The sequence below is a fragment of the Corvus cornix genome, chromosome 1A (assembly GCF_000738735.6).
Source record: "Corvus cornix cornix isolate S_Up_H32 chromosome 1A, ASM73873v5, whole genome shotgun sequence".
NCBI classification, from domain to species: Eukaryota; Metazoa; Chordata; class Aves; order Passeriformes; family Corvidae; genus Corvus; species Corvus cornix.
The window spans coordinates 69,440,822-69,452,204 of record NC_047057.1 but is presented as its reverse complement, the minus strand read 5'-3'; the positions used below and the strand labels follow the sequence as shown (position 1 = coordinate 69,452,204).

The window sequence follows — 11,383 nt, the reverse complement described above, 5'->3', positions numbered from 1 at the left end:
GGTTTGCGCGAAGGAAAAATAAGTCATCTCTTTATACTTTGAGGACTAAGCCTTTACGTAAGAAATTTCAGAAAAGCCTGAAGCGGAGGGTGTGAGAAGATCGCGTTCACCCGGGGAGGAAATAGGAGAAAACTTTCAATTTCCTTTGTCCTTAAGGACCCGATGAGAGGCTGCCAGCGGTGGAGCCGGGGATTGTGGAGTTGGAGCGCTGGTGCGCGAACAAGCGGGGCCGGGGATGAGGCGCCGTGCGCTCGGCTCGCAGCCGCGGACCGGCCGGGCGCGGCTCCCGCCCTCCGTCCCTCCCTTCCCCCGGCACGGCCGCTGCCAGCCGGCGCCTCCGCACACCGGATCCCGCCCTCCGTCCCCGCGGGACGGCCCCGGCCGCCTCCCGGCGCTCCCTCCATCCCCGCGGCTCCCTCCCCGCCCGCCGGAACCCGCCCCCGCCCGGCCGGGCGCGCCCCCGCGGCCCAGCGCGCCCCCGCGGCGGCGGGCGGGGCGGGGCGGGGCGGGCGCTGCGCCCTCCCCTCCCCAAGGTGTTGGCGGCGGCGGCGGGGACGCGCTCGCTGCTCGTGCCCGCGCCGCCCCCCGCCCGCGCTCCCCTCGGCTCTCCCGGCTGCGGCGCCTCGGCCATGGCGGAGCTGAGCGCGGAGCGGCTGCGGGCGCTGCCCGGCAGCTGGAGTTACGGGATCAGCCAGGGCGGCCGCATCTTCTTCATCAAGTGAGCGCGGGGCCGGCCAGGAGGGGAGCGGGGCCGGGCCGGGAGGGGCGTGCGGGGAAGGGGAGGGGGGGAGCAGGGGGCGGCGGGGCTGCGCCTGCCTGACTCGGTCCGTGTGTCCGTCCCCGCAGCGAGGAGGCGAAGAGCACGACCTGGCTGCACCCGCTCACCCGGCGAGGCCGTGATCACCGGGCACCGCCGCAGCGCAGGTAGGACCCTGCCCGGAGCCCAGTCCGGAGCCCTGCCCGGAGCTCCTGGCCCTGCCCCGGCTCGGCCGCCCCCGCCCGCCCCTGCCCCGGGCGGGCTCAGCCCGGGGTCCCCGCGGAGCCGCCGCAGCCCCCCGGGACAACTCCTGATTCCCGCTTTCCCCGCACTTCGCGCAGTTGTTCCCCCCGGAGTGAGCAGCGCTGCAGTCGCCGTGCAGTCCTGCATGTCCAGCCCGCTTGCCAGTTTCTTCAAGCGCCTTCTTCCCCTGCCCCCGAGTTGCGCCTGTGTAATGTATCTGTCTCTGCTTTCCCTCCGTTGCCTTGTATCACCCCTACGAGACTGTATAGTTACCATTAGAGACCGCCTCGTCCCTCTCGTGCTCCTTGCTGGCTGCCCTGGTTATCCACCTGCACAGCATCCTTCCTCAGTTTAGCATGAAACCGCTCATCGTATTTCTATTTCCAGCAGTACCTAGATTTAACCACGATAGGTGTACTAGAAATGTAGAGGCTGATTTCGCTAGTCACCTAGAAACCCTTTTTCTCCCTGTGCTTCCATCTAGGCTGAGTCTGTGTGGTTTCTAAGTGACTGAGAGAGGTGGAATAGGTAGGAGGAAAAGGGACTTGAAACATTAGAAATAACTTGGAGGGAGGAGGGTGGAATCAGTCTTTGCTTCTGCTGTTTGTTCCACTCTGGAGAAGTAGCAGCAGGAGGTGCTGGAGGAGGAGGATTTACAGCAGACACTCTGAGGACCCGGAGCCAAACTCTTGACTGCTGGAATTGCACACAGGCTGCATATGCCACTGGGAGGTGGTGGAGTGTAGTAATACGTGCAGTTGTTTTCATGTATATAATCACTTGGATAATCACAGGGAAATCTGCAAGTGAATTGGTCTGTATCAGATTATTTGCTTTTTATGTTTGGTTAATACTTATGCATTGAGGAATCAGAAACAGCCCTTTAGAAAACTATGGGCAGCCTTTCTTTTCTTTTTTTTTTTTTTTTTTGAGTTGGGAATAGTTTAAAAACCACAGGTTTCTGGCTGTTAGAACTCTGCAGTTTGATTTGCAACGAAGATTCTGTTGTTTGTAAGAAGTCATTTAATGCTGGGAAATGGAACTACGGATTGCTATCAGGCTCCTCTGTTCTCCTGCTTTCAGTGCACAGATTGAGAAAGTGGCCTTCATCTATAGCAATATGCATGGGGGCAGATGTGTGTGAAGTGCATTGCTGCTTTGCTTGTTCAACACTAGCATTAGCTGAGTGTTAATTCTTTTTTTAAACTATTCCCTCCCACTGTCTCTGTTGACTGATGATTTCACAGTAATTTTCCAAGTGTCTCGTTTGTTTCTGCCGTTAAGTGCCTTCTAAAGGAAATGCAGCTTGCTTTTGAGTGTCAGGAGTATTGTGTGTAACAGAGCAGAGTTATCATCAGGTAAATTAAACTTGTTTCTGAACACAAGACTCTGAGGCCTGACCTTGGGATACACTGACCATAGCTTACCAATCAGATGCCAAAGTGTCTAAAAACCAAATCTGTTCCAATAGTTTTCATCATTCATGTATGTTAATGAATCTCTCCATACATAGATAAAATCAAACAGATTAATTCTGGGGTTTATCTCTTCTTTTGCTCTGACCATTGTTTTGGAACCTAGTCAAATTATGTTCAGAATGTCTTCTCTTAAGAAACAATTTTGAGTGAATAGCACTTCTTTTGCAGATGTATATTATTGTAAAGGTCTCTGTTAAATAATTCTGTGAGGCATGTTATAGATGGTGAGGAAAGCTTTGTCCTCCATTATGAATTGAAGTGCTTTTTATTCTTTGAGCTATTCAGCACTGGAAGGGTATTTTTTGCAAAGTTCTTACAGCAGCCATAAATACTTCTGCTGGAGAGACTTCCTGTTTGCCGTACTTTGCCCCGTGTCGTTATTGAAAGACACCTTGATTTTTGTTCTGGAGAAGACGGGAGTGAAGAAAAAAGCAGCCAGAGCAAATAAGTAATGGGGGGGATAAAAACCACCGCATAACCCAGACTGAATTTTTTTTTTTTTTGTCTTTAGGAAATACATTCTTGCTTTTGTAATTCAATGAGAGAGTGCTACATATCAATCATTGTTTTTATTGACAGGGGCAAACTTTTAAGGGTAGTGGTGCATCTAGAGGTGCATGGAGGTGCCCAACATCTCCAGAGCTTCCACTGCACCAGGAGGCTGTTACTTGAGAAATACTGACCATTAGTGGTATGGGGTTTTTATATCTGGACTCCTGACTCTAAGAAGTGGTAATAGAAAGGAAGAGATGTACCCACATCCTCCCCTAGATTTACATGGAAAATTATTTTCATGTAAAATGCAACAGAGTTGTAAACACTGCAGGAACACTTGTTAGTCACAACAGTGGTGGAATTATGCTAACACAATGCTAATGCTCTGTGGTGTAGTTGATACTGTGCCTGTTCAGAAGCTTGTGACTTGCATGTAACTCAGCCAGATGGATTTCTGTTTAGGTCTCTGCCTGCCAGGTAATCTGAGGCTGCTGAAGTTCAAGGCAGGGAGATCTGGCGATGACCCTGAGTTGCTGGTCAAGGGAAGGAACGTTAAACAAGGGCAGACTTAAACCATCCTCGTTATTATTTGAGAATGACAACCCCAAATCAGATTTTCACGTGTGTAGCTTCTCTTTGCTTACAAAACTGACAGTAAGAGAGTCTTGTGAGTCAATTCTAAAATACTTGTTCCTGGGACTAAAGGTTTTGACACGTGGAATCAGGCACAGTATTTTAACTACCCTAGTGCTAGGGAGTAGACCAGTATGGCTAGCACCATTTCAAAAGGTAATTGGAATGTTTTGCTGCTTGTTTTCCAGACTTACCCACAGGTTGGGAGGAAGCGTATACTTTTGAAGGTGCAAGATACTATGTAAAGTAAGTTGAATGTTTGTCACAATACTATAATTTTCAATTAGTTTGTCTAAATGTTACTAATTTCGAATGCATTTTGAACTGTATTTAATTGTTATCCTGTAAATCCTAATCTGTCATAGGGTATGTAGTCCTTTGTTTACTGAATCTGCACAGCTAAAACAATTTCTTGACTTTTTTTGTTAATTAAAGGTGTTTGAGGATGCAGATTCAAATGCAATTTCTGCTGTAAGTGTAACCATCTAGCAGCAAATGTCCTTGCAAGCCAAGAATACCTTGAATTTGTCTGTTTGACATTTGTGTGTGTACCCTCTCGTGCCATAAATGCTTTCACAAAGGCAAGATCTTTCTTCATCACTGGGAGAAGAGTCTTGATTTCAGCCCTGTTCTCTAATTACATTGTTTGAAGCCACACTGAAGGTTTAATTTGGCCATTTTCTTTGCAGACCTCCTGCTTCTAGCATTGATTTCCATTATTTTTTTTTTGTTCTGGTTGTAGTATGTTTTGAGGAGCACATTCACTGTGGTAGGCTTGCTGTGTGTATTGTCTTTTTGGATGAGAGACGTGAAAATAAAGCTCTTGTGTAGAAGTTCAGTGGGTGCATTGGTTGGATCTGTACAAACTTCTTACAAGCTTTTCCTCTCCAGATAGTTAGACCATCCTTATCTGGAAAATTTTTAAGTGGCAGCTATGTATATTTGTCTGGTTAATATGCTTCTTTTTCTTCTATTTAACAATTCACAGGCTTTTCTCAATTCATTCAGGAGTTTTTACTCACTGCACTGTGTGTTTGGTTTGCTGTCTTTAAATTAATAATGTCATCAGTGGGATAACTTTTATGAGTGAAGGTTACAAATAGAGTTTATTGGCTGCAGGTAGGTTTTTTCTGTGTTGTAGTGTTGAGCACAAGGTTGCTGCTCTGTGTAAGATGCGCTGTAGACAGCATGAGGTGGACGTTATTTATGTGTTTCGTGGTTTATTTTATATGAGTGTGTTTGATTTGGTCCTAAACAAAATTTAGAAACACATACTGAAGAGTAATGTTCCCAAAAATCTGACCAGAATAGGTGCTGTGGTGTCTAGGAGGGCAGACTACTTGTGAATAGGCAACGTGTTCGTTTTCCTGTTCTGTTCTGCCTTCTTGCAATTTACATTGCACGAGTTGTGCAGCAGTTGACCAGAAATACACCAGACTGAGGACAGGGATCCATTAAGAGTTTCACCTCTGGAGTTCTGTGAAGATCATGAAATGAAGACAAGTAAGAATTAAAGTAAGCTGTGTTTGTGTGTATATGCAATAGAAAAAAAATAATTCTTCTAGACCTTGAGGTGGAACCTTTTCTTGTAGAATAAACCTATGAGCAGTGTGTTGGCCAGCTGTAGTAACTGGAAAATGACAACTTGAGTTTTCCTGGAATAAAAAAAGGATGTGAACCGCTATTGTAGAGCGACTGATGCTCTTCTGGACAGACTTAGTGAGTGGTAGGTTGTTTGTGTACTCTTGTCCTTCCAAGATCTCCTGTTCAAGGTGTTACCGTAACTGTTTGGATGTACATGGAGCTGATTGTTTTGCTGATAGCCAGCACAAAATAGCTCCGTTTTTGTTTGGAAGTTGTGCTGCCTTTGAAAACATGTTGCACAAACACTTCTCTGTGATTTGATAGCTGTAGGAGGATAGCAGGGATGGTGCTGTCAGGCCCGCCGAAAGGTTCACGTGGTCTGACCAGTTTGGCATCCTTACTTAAATACTGGTTTGTTGTGTAGAGTCTCAAGCTGAATTTGAATTCCTGCCCAGTGATAGCTTCTCCTTTTAAAACTGTCTCAAATTCAGCCCTACTGGTGCTAGAGAGGATGTGAGAGCTAACGTAGACAGGGTGACAACGTTATAATCACTGTCTTCTGATCCTAGGCAGTGTAACTCCAGGTGATGTGTTGATTATAATAATTCTGGTTGTCTGACTTTTAACTACTGGGGGCCTTCTGCATGAGGGGCAAACAGCATGGGCTGTTGTGACCTTCTGCTGTACAAACACTCTCACATGTGGATTTTTAACCATAACCTGCTCATTTGTGTGTACCGATTTGCTGAATATTAGTATTTTGTTATGTCGATTACCCCATAATAAAACCATGTTAAAACTAAAAACATTGAAAGCTTGTTTGTGGTTAAGTCTGAAAGAAATACATTGGTTTATGTTCTGTGTGAGTTACAAAGTTACAAGGAAATGAATGTTAATGTCACGCTTTTTGATGCTTCAGCCACGTGAAACCTAGCTGTTGGATTCCTGCAATGTGTCCAGTCAGAGAGTTAGACAAGGAGGATAGTCAAGTTTCCTGATCACATAAATTAGTTGACCTAACTTCTGAGGCACAGCTTCAAATATGTAGGTTGAATGGAAGTGTTTAACAACCCTCCTTTATGGTAAGATCTTATGCTAGACTGTGTTTGAAAATAAAAACCTTTTGAAAATTATTCTTCTGGTTCTTTAATAATAGGTCTTCAGTGTTCCAAGTGGGTGTGTTGCTGAATCTATTACTGTGCTTTTTTTGGCTTTGATGTAGTAAACACAGTATAATCAAATTGGGATAATGTCGAGGAGATAATCGTCAGCTAAATCTTAACATTCCTTGGACTGGCATTTCAAACAAATGACTCAGTATACAGACTGCATTGAAATGTGATTATTTTTAAAGGACACTATTTTTCTTGGGATGTGTGCACTCATTTCCAGAATAAGTAAATACCAAATGGTGACTATTTTACACATTTCTTTTTCTCTCCCATGACATTGAATTTGTTCTAGTTTTAAGGTGGAAAGATACACTAAAACAGGGACAGATAAGGAGTTGTTTCCATTGCATACTGTGGTTTTCTTTTGGCGTAGGGTTGTCCTACTAAGTTGATGCTAGCTAAGACTGACCTTTTTTGCAGGTTATTTTTTGTGGTTTTTTGAGTAGTAGAATATTTGCTAATGACAGAATCCTTTCGCCACATCCTCCTCACCTCTTCTAAATGCGAATGACAAAAGGTGTTGTTTGCTATTTGGAGTTAAAAAATGTGCAATGCGGTGATACCTTGCATGTGTTCTCAGATGTGGTTACATTGTTTAGGGGTTTTGTCTCTTTCTGAGTGAGAAAGTCTGGTTTTGTTTACTTTACATTAGCCGTGTGCAGGGACAGCCCTTCATCAGCACTTGGTGGGAACTCCATGAGTAAACTTTGCTGAAGTCATGCTTGGTTTTGTATTTATACAACTAAACTTTTACGCAGAATATGGGGCCCTATGGCTGTAGAACTGATACATTCAATTTTAACGTTTAATAGTTATTGTCAGTTAAGTAGTGAATCTCCTGTATTTTGAAGTAAAACCAAGATATGGTAAAACTCCTAAGGCTTGAAAATTATGGTGCAGCAAACTTGGTATTTTTCTTTTGTCCTGCTTAGAAACCTTCACTGGACTGGTTTTTGTGCTGAGTATATTGTGCACTCTTGAGCCCTGAAAAGTTAAGGGCTTTATCCCCAAAACACACCTAAGCTGGATGGTAGTATGGGAAGCTTAAGTGACTTAGGTTATTTATAAGTGCCTAAGGAAAAGGACCCCATGGGACAATCCCATTATGCTACTTCTCAGCAGAGAAGAAGTACCTAGTCACGGGCTTCAGTCTTCTCACTGAGTAAGATCATGGAGAATTTCCAGCTTGATGTTTTTAGGACTTTGTGATGACTTCATAATCATTAGGCACCCAAGCACTGGGTTTGAGTACCATAAAATCACATAAATGTGTGTGCATTTATGCATATGCATGTGTTTAAGAAACCCCTATTGTTGGTTAAAACAACCCAGTGATCTAAACTCAGGCATTTGCTTACTTTTTTTGCATTTTTGGTTCTCATTGCAGTAGTTCTGAATATAAGTTAGGATTTTTGTACTGATTTTTTTTTCTTTTCAAACAAGGGTTATATTATTTAGCTTTACAAAATAAAGTTACACTAAAAATCAATCCAAAGATGATATTTATGGAATTTTGCATCAGTCTGCCTAGGTTGGCTTCTACCAAAGCACTATTAGAAAAACTGTTTGGATGTTACAGTTTGATTTTTCTTAACTTTGGTGTAGGACTGACACTTTTTGGGCAGTACAAAATCTTGACTGCAAAAATTCTTAAAAACTTAAAGAATTAAGAAGATTGAAGTTTCATTTTTAGGGTTTCCTCTTGAAGTTTACCTTTTTCTGTATTCATCAGAACAGTTTTTGCCTGTTGCTTGCTGAATCAAGGCATTGGCAAACCCTGGCCAAAGCCGAGGTGAGTTCACTGTTGCATCAAAGAGAGGTTTTGTGTGCTTTTATAGAGACTTTTTGTCAGTGCGGGTTTGTTTATTGTAGACATGTAGCTTGAAAACTGGGAAGGCAAGGAAAATTTATTAAGTGATTAAAAGGGATAAGATCTCATTCAGCTCTGAGTTTCTATTGTTTACTAAAATAAACCTGTGCTCATTGAGAATTCAGCTTTCGTTTGAACCTTTGTCTTTTATGTGCATTCTAAAGATCCTTTCCCATTCGGCTGAGACTTTCTCCAGAAAAATCAAAGAACAATCAGTCGTGTTTGCAGAAAAGCCCTTTCTTGAAAGGAAAAATGGAATTTGAGAAAAATACGAACAGATCGGACTGGTTTTCTCCAAGACTAAGAATCACAGCTTTCTCCCGGAAATCTAGTTCTTTTTTGTTACCTCTAACCTTTATTTTACTAAATGAAGAATAAACTTAATTCTTTTTCTTACGTCGCGAGACTGTAGGTCAAATAATGGTGTATGGCTAGATGAGTAAACTGGGACATAGCCACAAGCTATCCTGTGCCTTTTGTAGTGAGCAAAGCTGTTCAGATAAGAAGAACTTTTTGGGAATGCCTGCACATTTATTACCTGCTTTAACGTTTGCTTCTTTATTCCATTGAAATATTTCAAGAACCAAAAATACCACAAAGCTGAACCTGGGTGTGGAGGTGGAAGGATTCTAGGCACAGGAAGAAATGGGTGTGGGTCAGAGGAGAGGTGGGGACTGCATCCAAGAAGCAGCTTCATATGGGTTGGATGTGGAAGGACAAGGTTGTAGGTAGTGGTGTGCTGAAGGAGAAGGCTGAAAGCATGGGAGCAGGGGAGAGACAACCAGGCAGAAAGGAGCAGTGGCAAGTCAGGAAAAGGAGTAGGAGTGGGAGCTGATTTCCTGGGAGCAAACTTAATGGGGTTTCTCCCAGAGGGAAGGGTGGCAAAAGTTCACCCTGCAAAAATGAGTTGTCTGACTCGTGTGCAGGTCTGGGAGGGCCCATTGTCCCTGGCTTAGGAACCTGTTTCAAAGTTAGTCTGGGAGGTGGAATATCAAATGTGAATGTTTGTAGTTACTGTGCTTCTAAAGGCTCTTTTTGCCTGTGACGTCTGTGGTTGATATTTTGAGCTGTCTCTTTCCTGCAATGTGTTTCTAAATTGGGCAATACCTTAAATGCTTTGGTCTCACTAAGAGAGACTTGAAAGTATGCAGGAACTTACTGTTTTTTTTTTTTTTTTTAAATCATTACCAAGTTTTTCAACACTTGTAAGAATTAATGAATAATTCTTTAAAAATATAAAAACACCTATACATATGTAGCTATGTGAAGTATTGAAGTCCATGAGAAAGATATGGAAGACTCTCAAACTTTTTGAATTTTGTTAGCAAATTAGTAAATTGGTCTCTAGCTTTAGATCCTTGTTTTTGAAGTGGTAATATCTCTTTCCTAGCTTTGGTCTTTTTTGGTGATTGAGTACTAATAGCAGATCAAGTAGATATATTCAACATCTACTAGAGTGAAGTGAATTCTTAGATGGTGTTTCGTTTTTGGTATTCACCATGTGTGAAGGATGGCAAAAAGCAAAGGAAATGCTCTTCAGTCAAAACTTTCATGTAGGTGGTTGCTGCAATGTTTAATGAATACAGTGGTGCAATTTTTTCCCCAAACCCTCCCCCCTTTGCAGAAAAAGATAACTGATGTGCCTTCTTAAGAATGATTTTGGGGCACATAGCAGTATATCATCTTCCTGTTGTGTCTGGGTGTTGCACAGGTTCTTTTTCCTTTCCCCATCTTGGTACCCATGTCCTGCAGCACCTGGAACTGAGGGACATTTCCAAAAACACCTCACCTGGCAGGCAGGTACCTTGTGAACTTTGCCAACAGAGGAGCCTACTCATTGTAGCTCTGTTTGGTAGAACTTTTACAGGTCCAAATTCTACCTGGTGCCTTTTATGTTCTGCTTCTGCTTTAAAGGTGTTGCGCCCACTTTTATTTTATCCCTGTGGTCTGACAGAGTTTTGCTGTGCTGATCAAACCTGGTGTCTGTTGTGGTGTTGCGCCAAGCCTGTTTTTCCTGCACATGTTTATGTTACCCTGGCTCTCATTCTAATGAATTACACTTTCATTAAACCTAAGATACACTTGGGCTGGCAGTGCAGAGCACTCCTCAGTTCGCTTCTGTGTGCGAGTGAGAGGGGGAGAAGGCTCTTGTGGAGCTTCAGGCAAATCCTTGCTGGAAGCGAAGAGTGCTGGGATTTCTGCCAACGTGGTGCCTGGATGTGTGTTCTTTTCTGTGTTTCAGTAAGTAAATACCTAAATTTAAACTCCTTCTCTCTCTCCCTCTTCCCTTGCCTTCTTTCTTTGGAATGTGTGACATAACCATGCCTTTCAGTTCTCTCCATAGCTCTTGCATTTGGTTGGAGGGAAGGTGTTCTCTGACAGTGATGGTGAGGGACGAAGAAGCTGCATGAGTAGCCGCCATCAGAAGTAGAAATTTGGGGATGGGAACTTGAAAGCAGAGGCACTCCAGTAAAACTCTGCTTCCCAGTACTGGGCAGGACAGGAAGGTCTGGTTAAATGGTTGGTTGTGAAGTTGCATCTTTCTGCTCCAGACCGATGAAACTTGAATTGAATACTTGTTTGAAATCTGTGGAGTGGAAAAAAAAAAAGGCTTTTAGACGGTATTTTGAATGCCTGTGTGGCCTGTGATTGTCTTGAAGCTTTATATAAACAATTAAAGAGACACTTGCATATTCAGGAGGCTCCACAAACTTAGTTCTTCATGGCTTTCTCCACTGTGATTTAGTAAGAACAATTATTTGTAAGGAAAGGTATATTGCCAAGCAACCTAACCTTTAAAATTGGCTCCCTGCTTTTTCTTCTTCCAGAATCTATTATAAATCATGTTTAATATAAACAAGTGCTTTAAAAACGAATTTTGTGCTTTATTATTTGGGAATGTTTCAGTGTGTCAGACCAGGCGAGAGTGGTCCTAGTAAGAAAAGGTGGTTGAAAGTTTTAATTTCAAATGCCATCTTTGCCATCTTTCCATTCCAGTATTTCCTGGAAGCTTTTATCATCTTTACTACTCTCTGAATAAGTAGGATACTGTAATTGCACAAATCCTGCAAAAATACAGCTTTGGATTTTGTTCTGAGCTGTACTGCTAGCAAAATTCTGTCATTTTGGATTTTTTTTCCGTAATTTTATA

At 43.1% G+C, this 11,383-nt stretch overlaps 2 protein-coding genes across 17 annotated transcripts in view; both read left to right on the top strand.

The window, feature by feature from the left end:
• The first annotated feature begins 554 nt into the window (after positions 1 to 554).
• LOC120411869 (pleckstrin homology domain-containing family A member 5-like) overlaps positions 555 to 11,383 on the top strand; it is a 48,333-nt gene continuing 37,504 nt past the window's right edge. The window contains 4 exon segments of the mRNA XM_039570464.1: positions 555 to 718; positions 847 to 886; positions 888 to 924; positions 3,795 to 3,852. Coding sequence (XP_039426398.1) covers positions 630 to 718; positions 847 to 886; positions 888 to 924; positions 3,795 to 3,852 — 224 coding nt within the window. The 5' untranslated portion in view covers positions 555 to 629.
• PLEKHA5 (pleckstrin homology domain containing A5) overlaps positions 713 to 11,383 on the top strand; it is a 162,038-nt gene continuing 151,367 nt past the window's right edge. For 10 of the 16 annotated variants that reach the window (XM_039570448.1, XM_039570451.1, XM_039570446.1 and 7 more), the window contains exons 1-2: positions 891 to 924; positions 3,795 to 3,852. The gene's annotated coding sequence lies outside the window, so the exon portion shown is untranslated. Of the gene's footprint in view, positions 719 to 846; positions 925 to 3,794; positions 3,853 to 11,383 lie in introns of those variants that run through there. The other 6 variants (XM_039570452.1, XM_039570458.1, XM_039570456.1 and 3 more) reach the window with 2 other exon arrangements.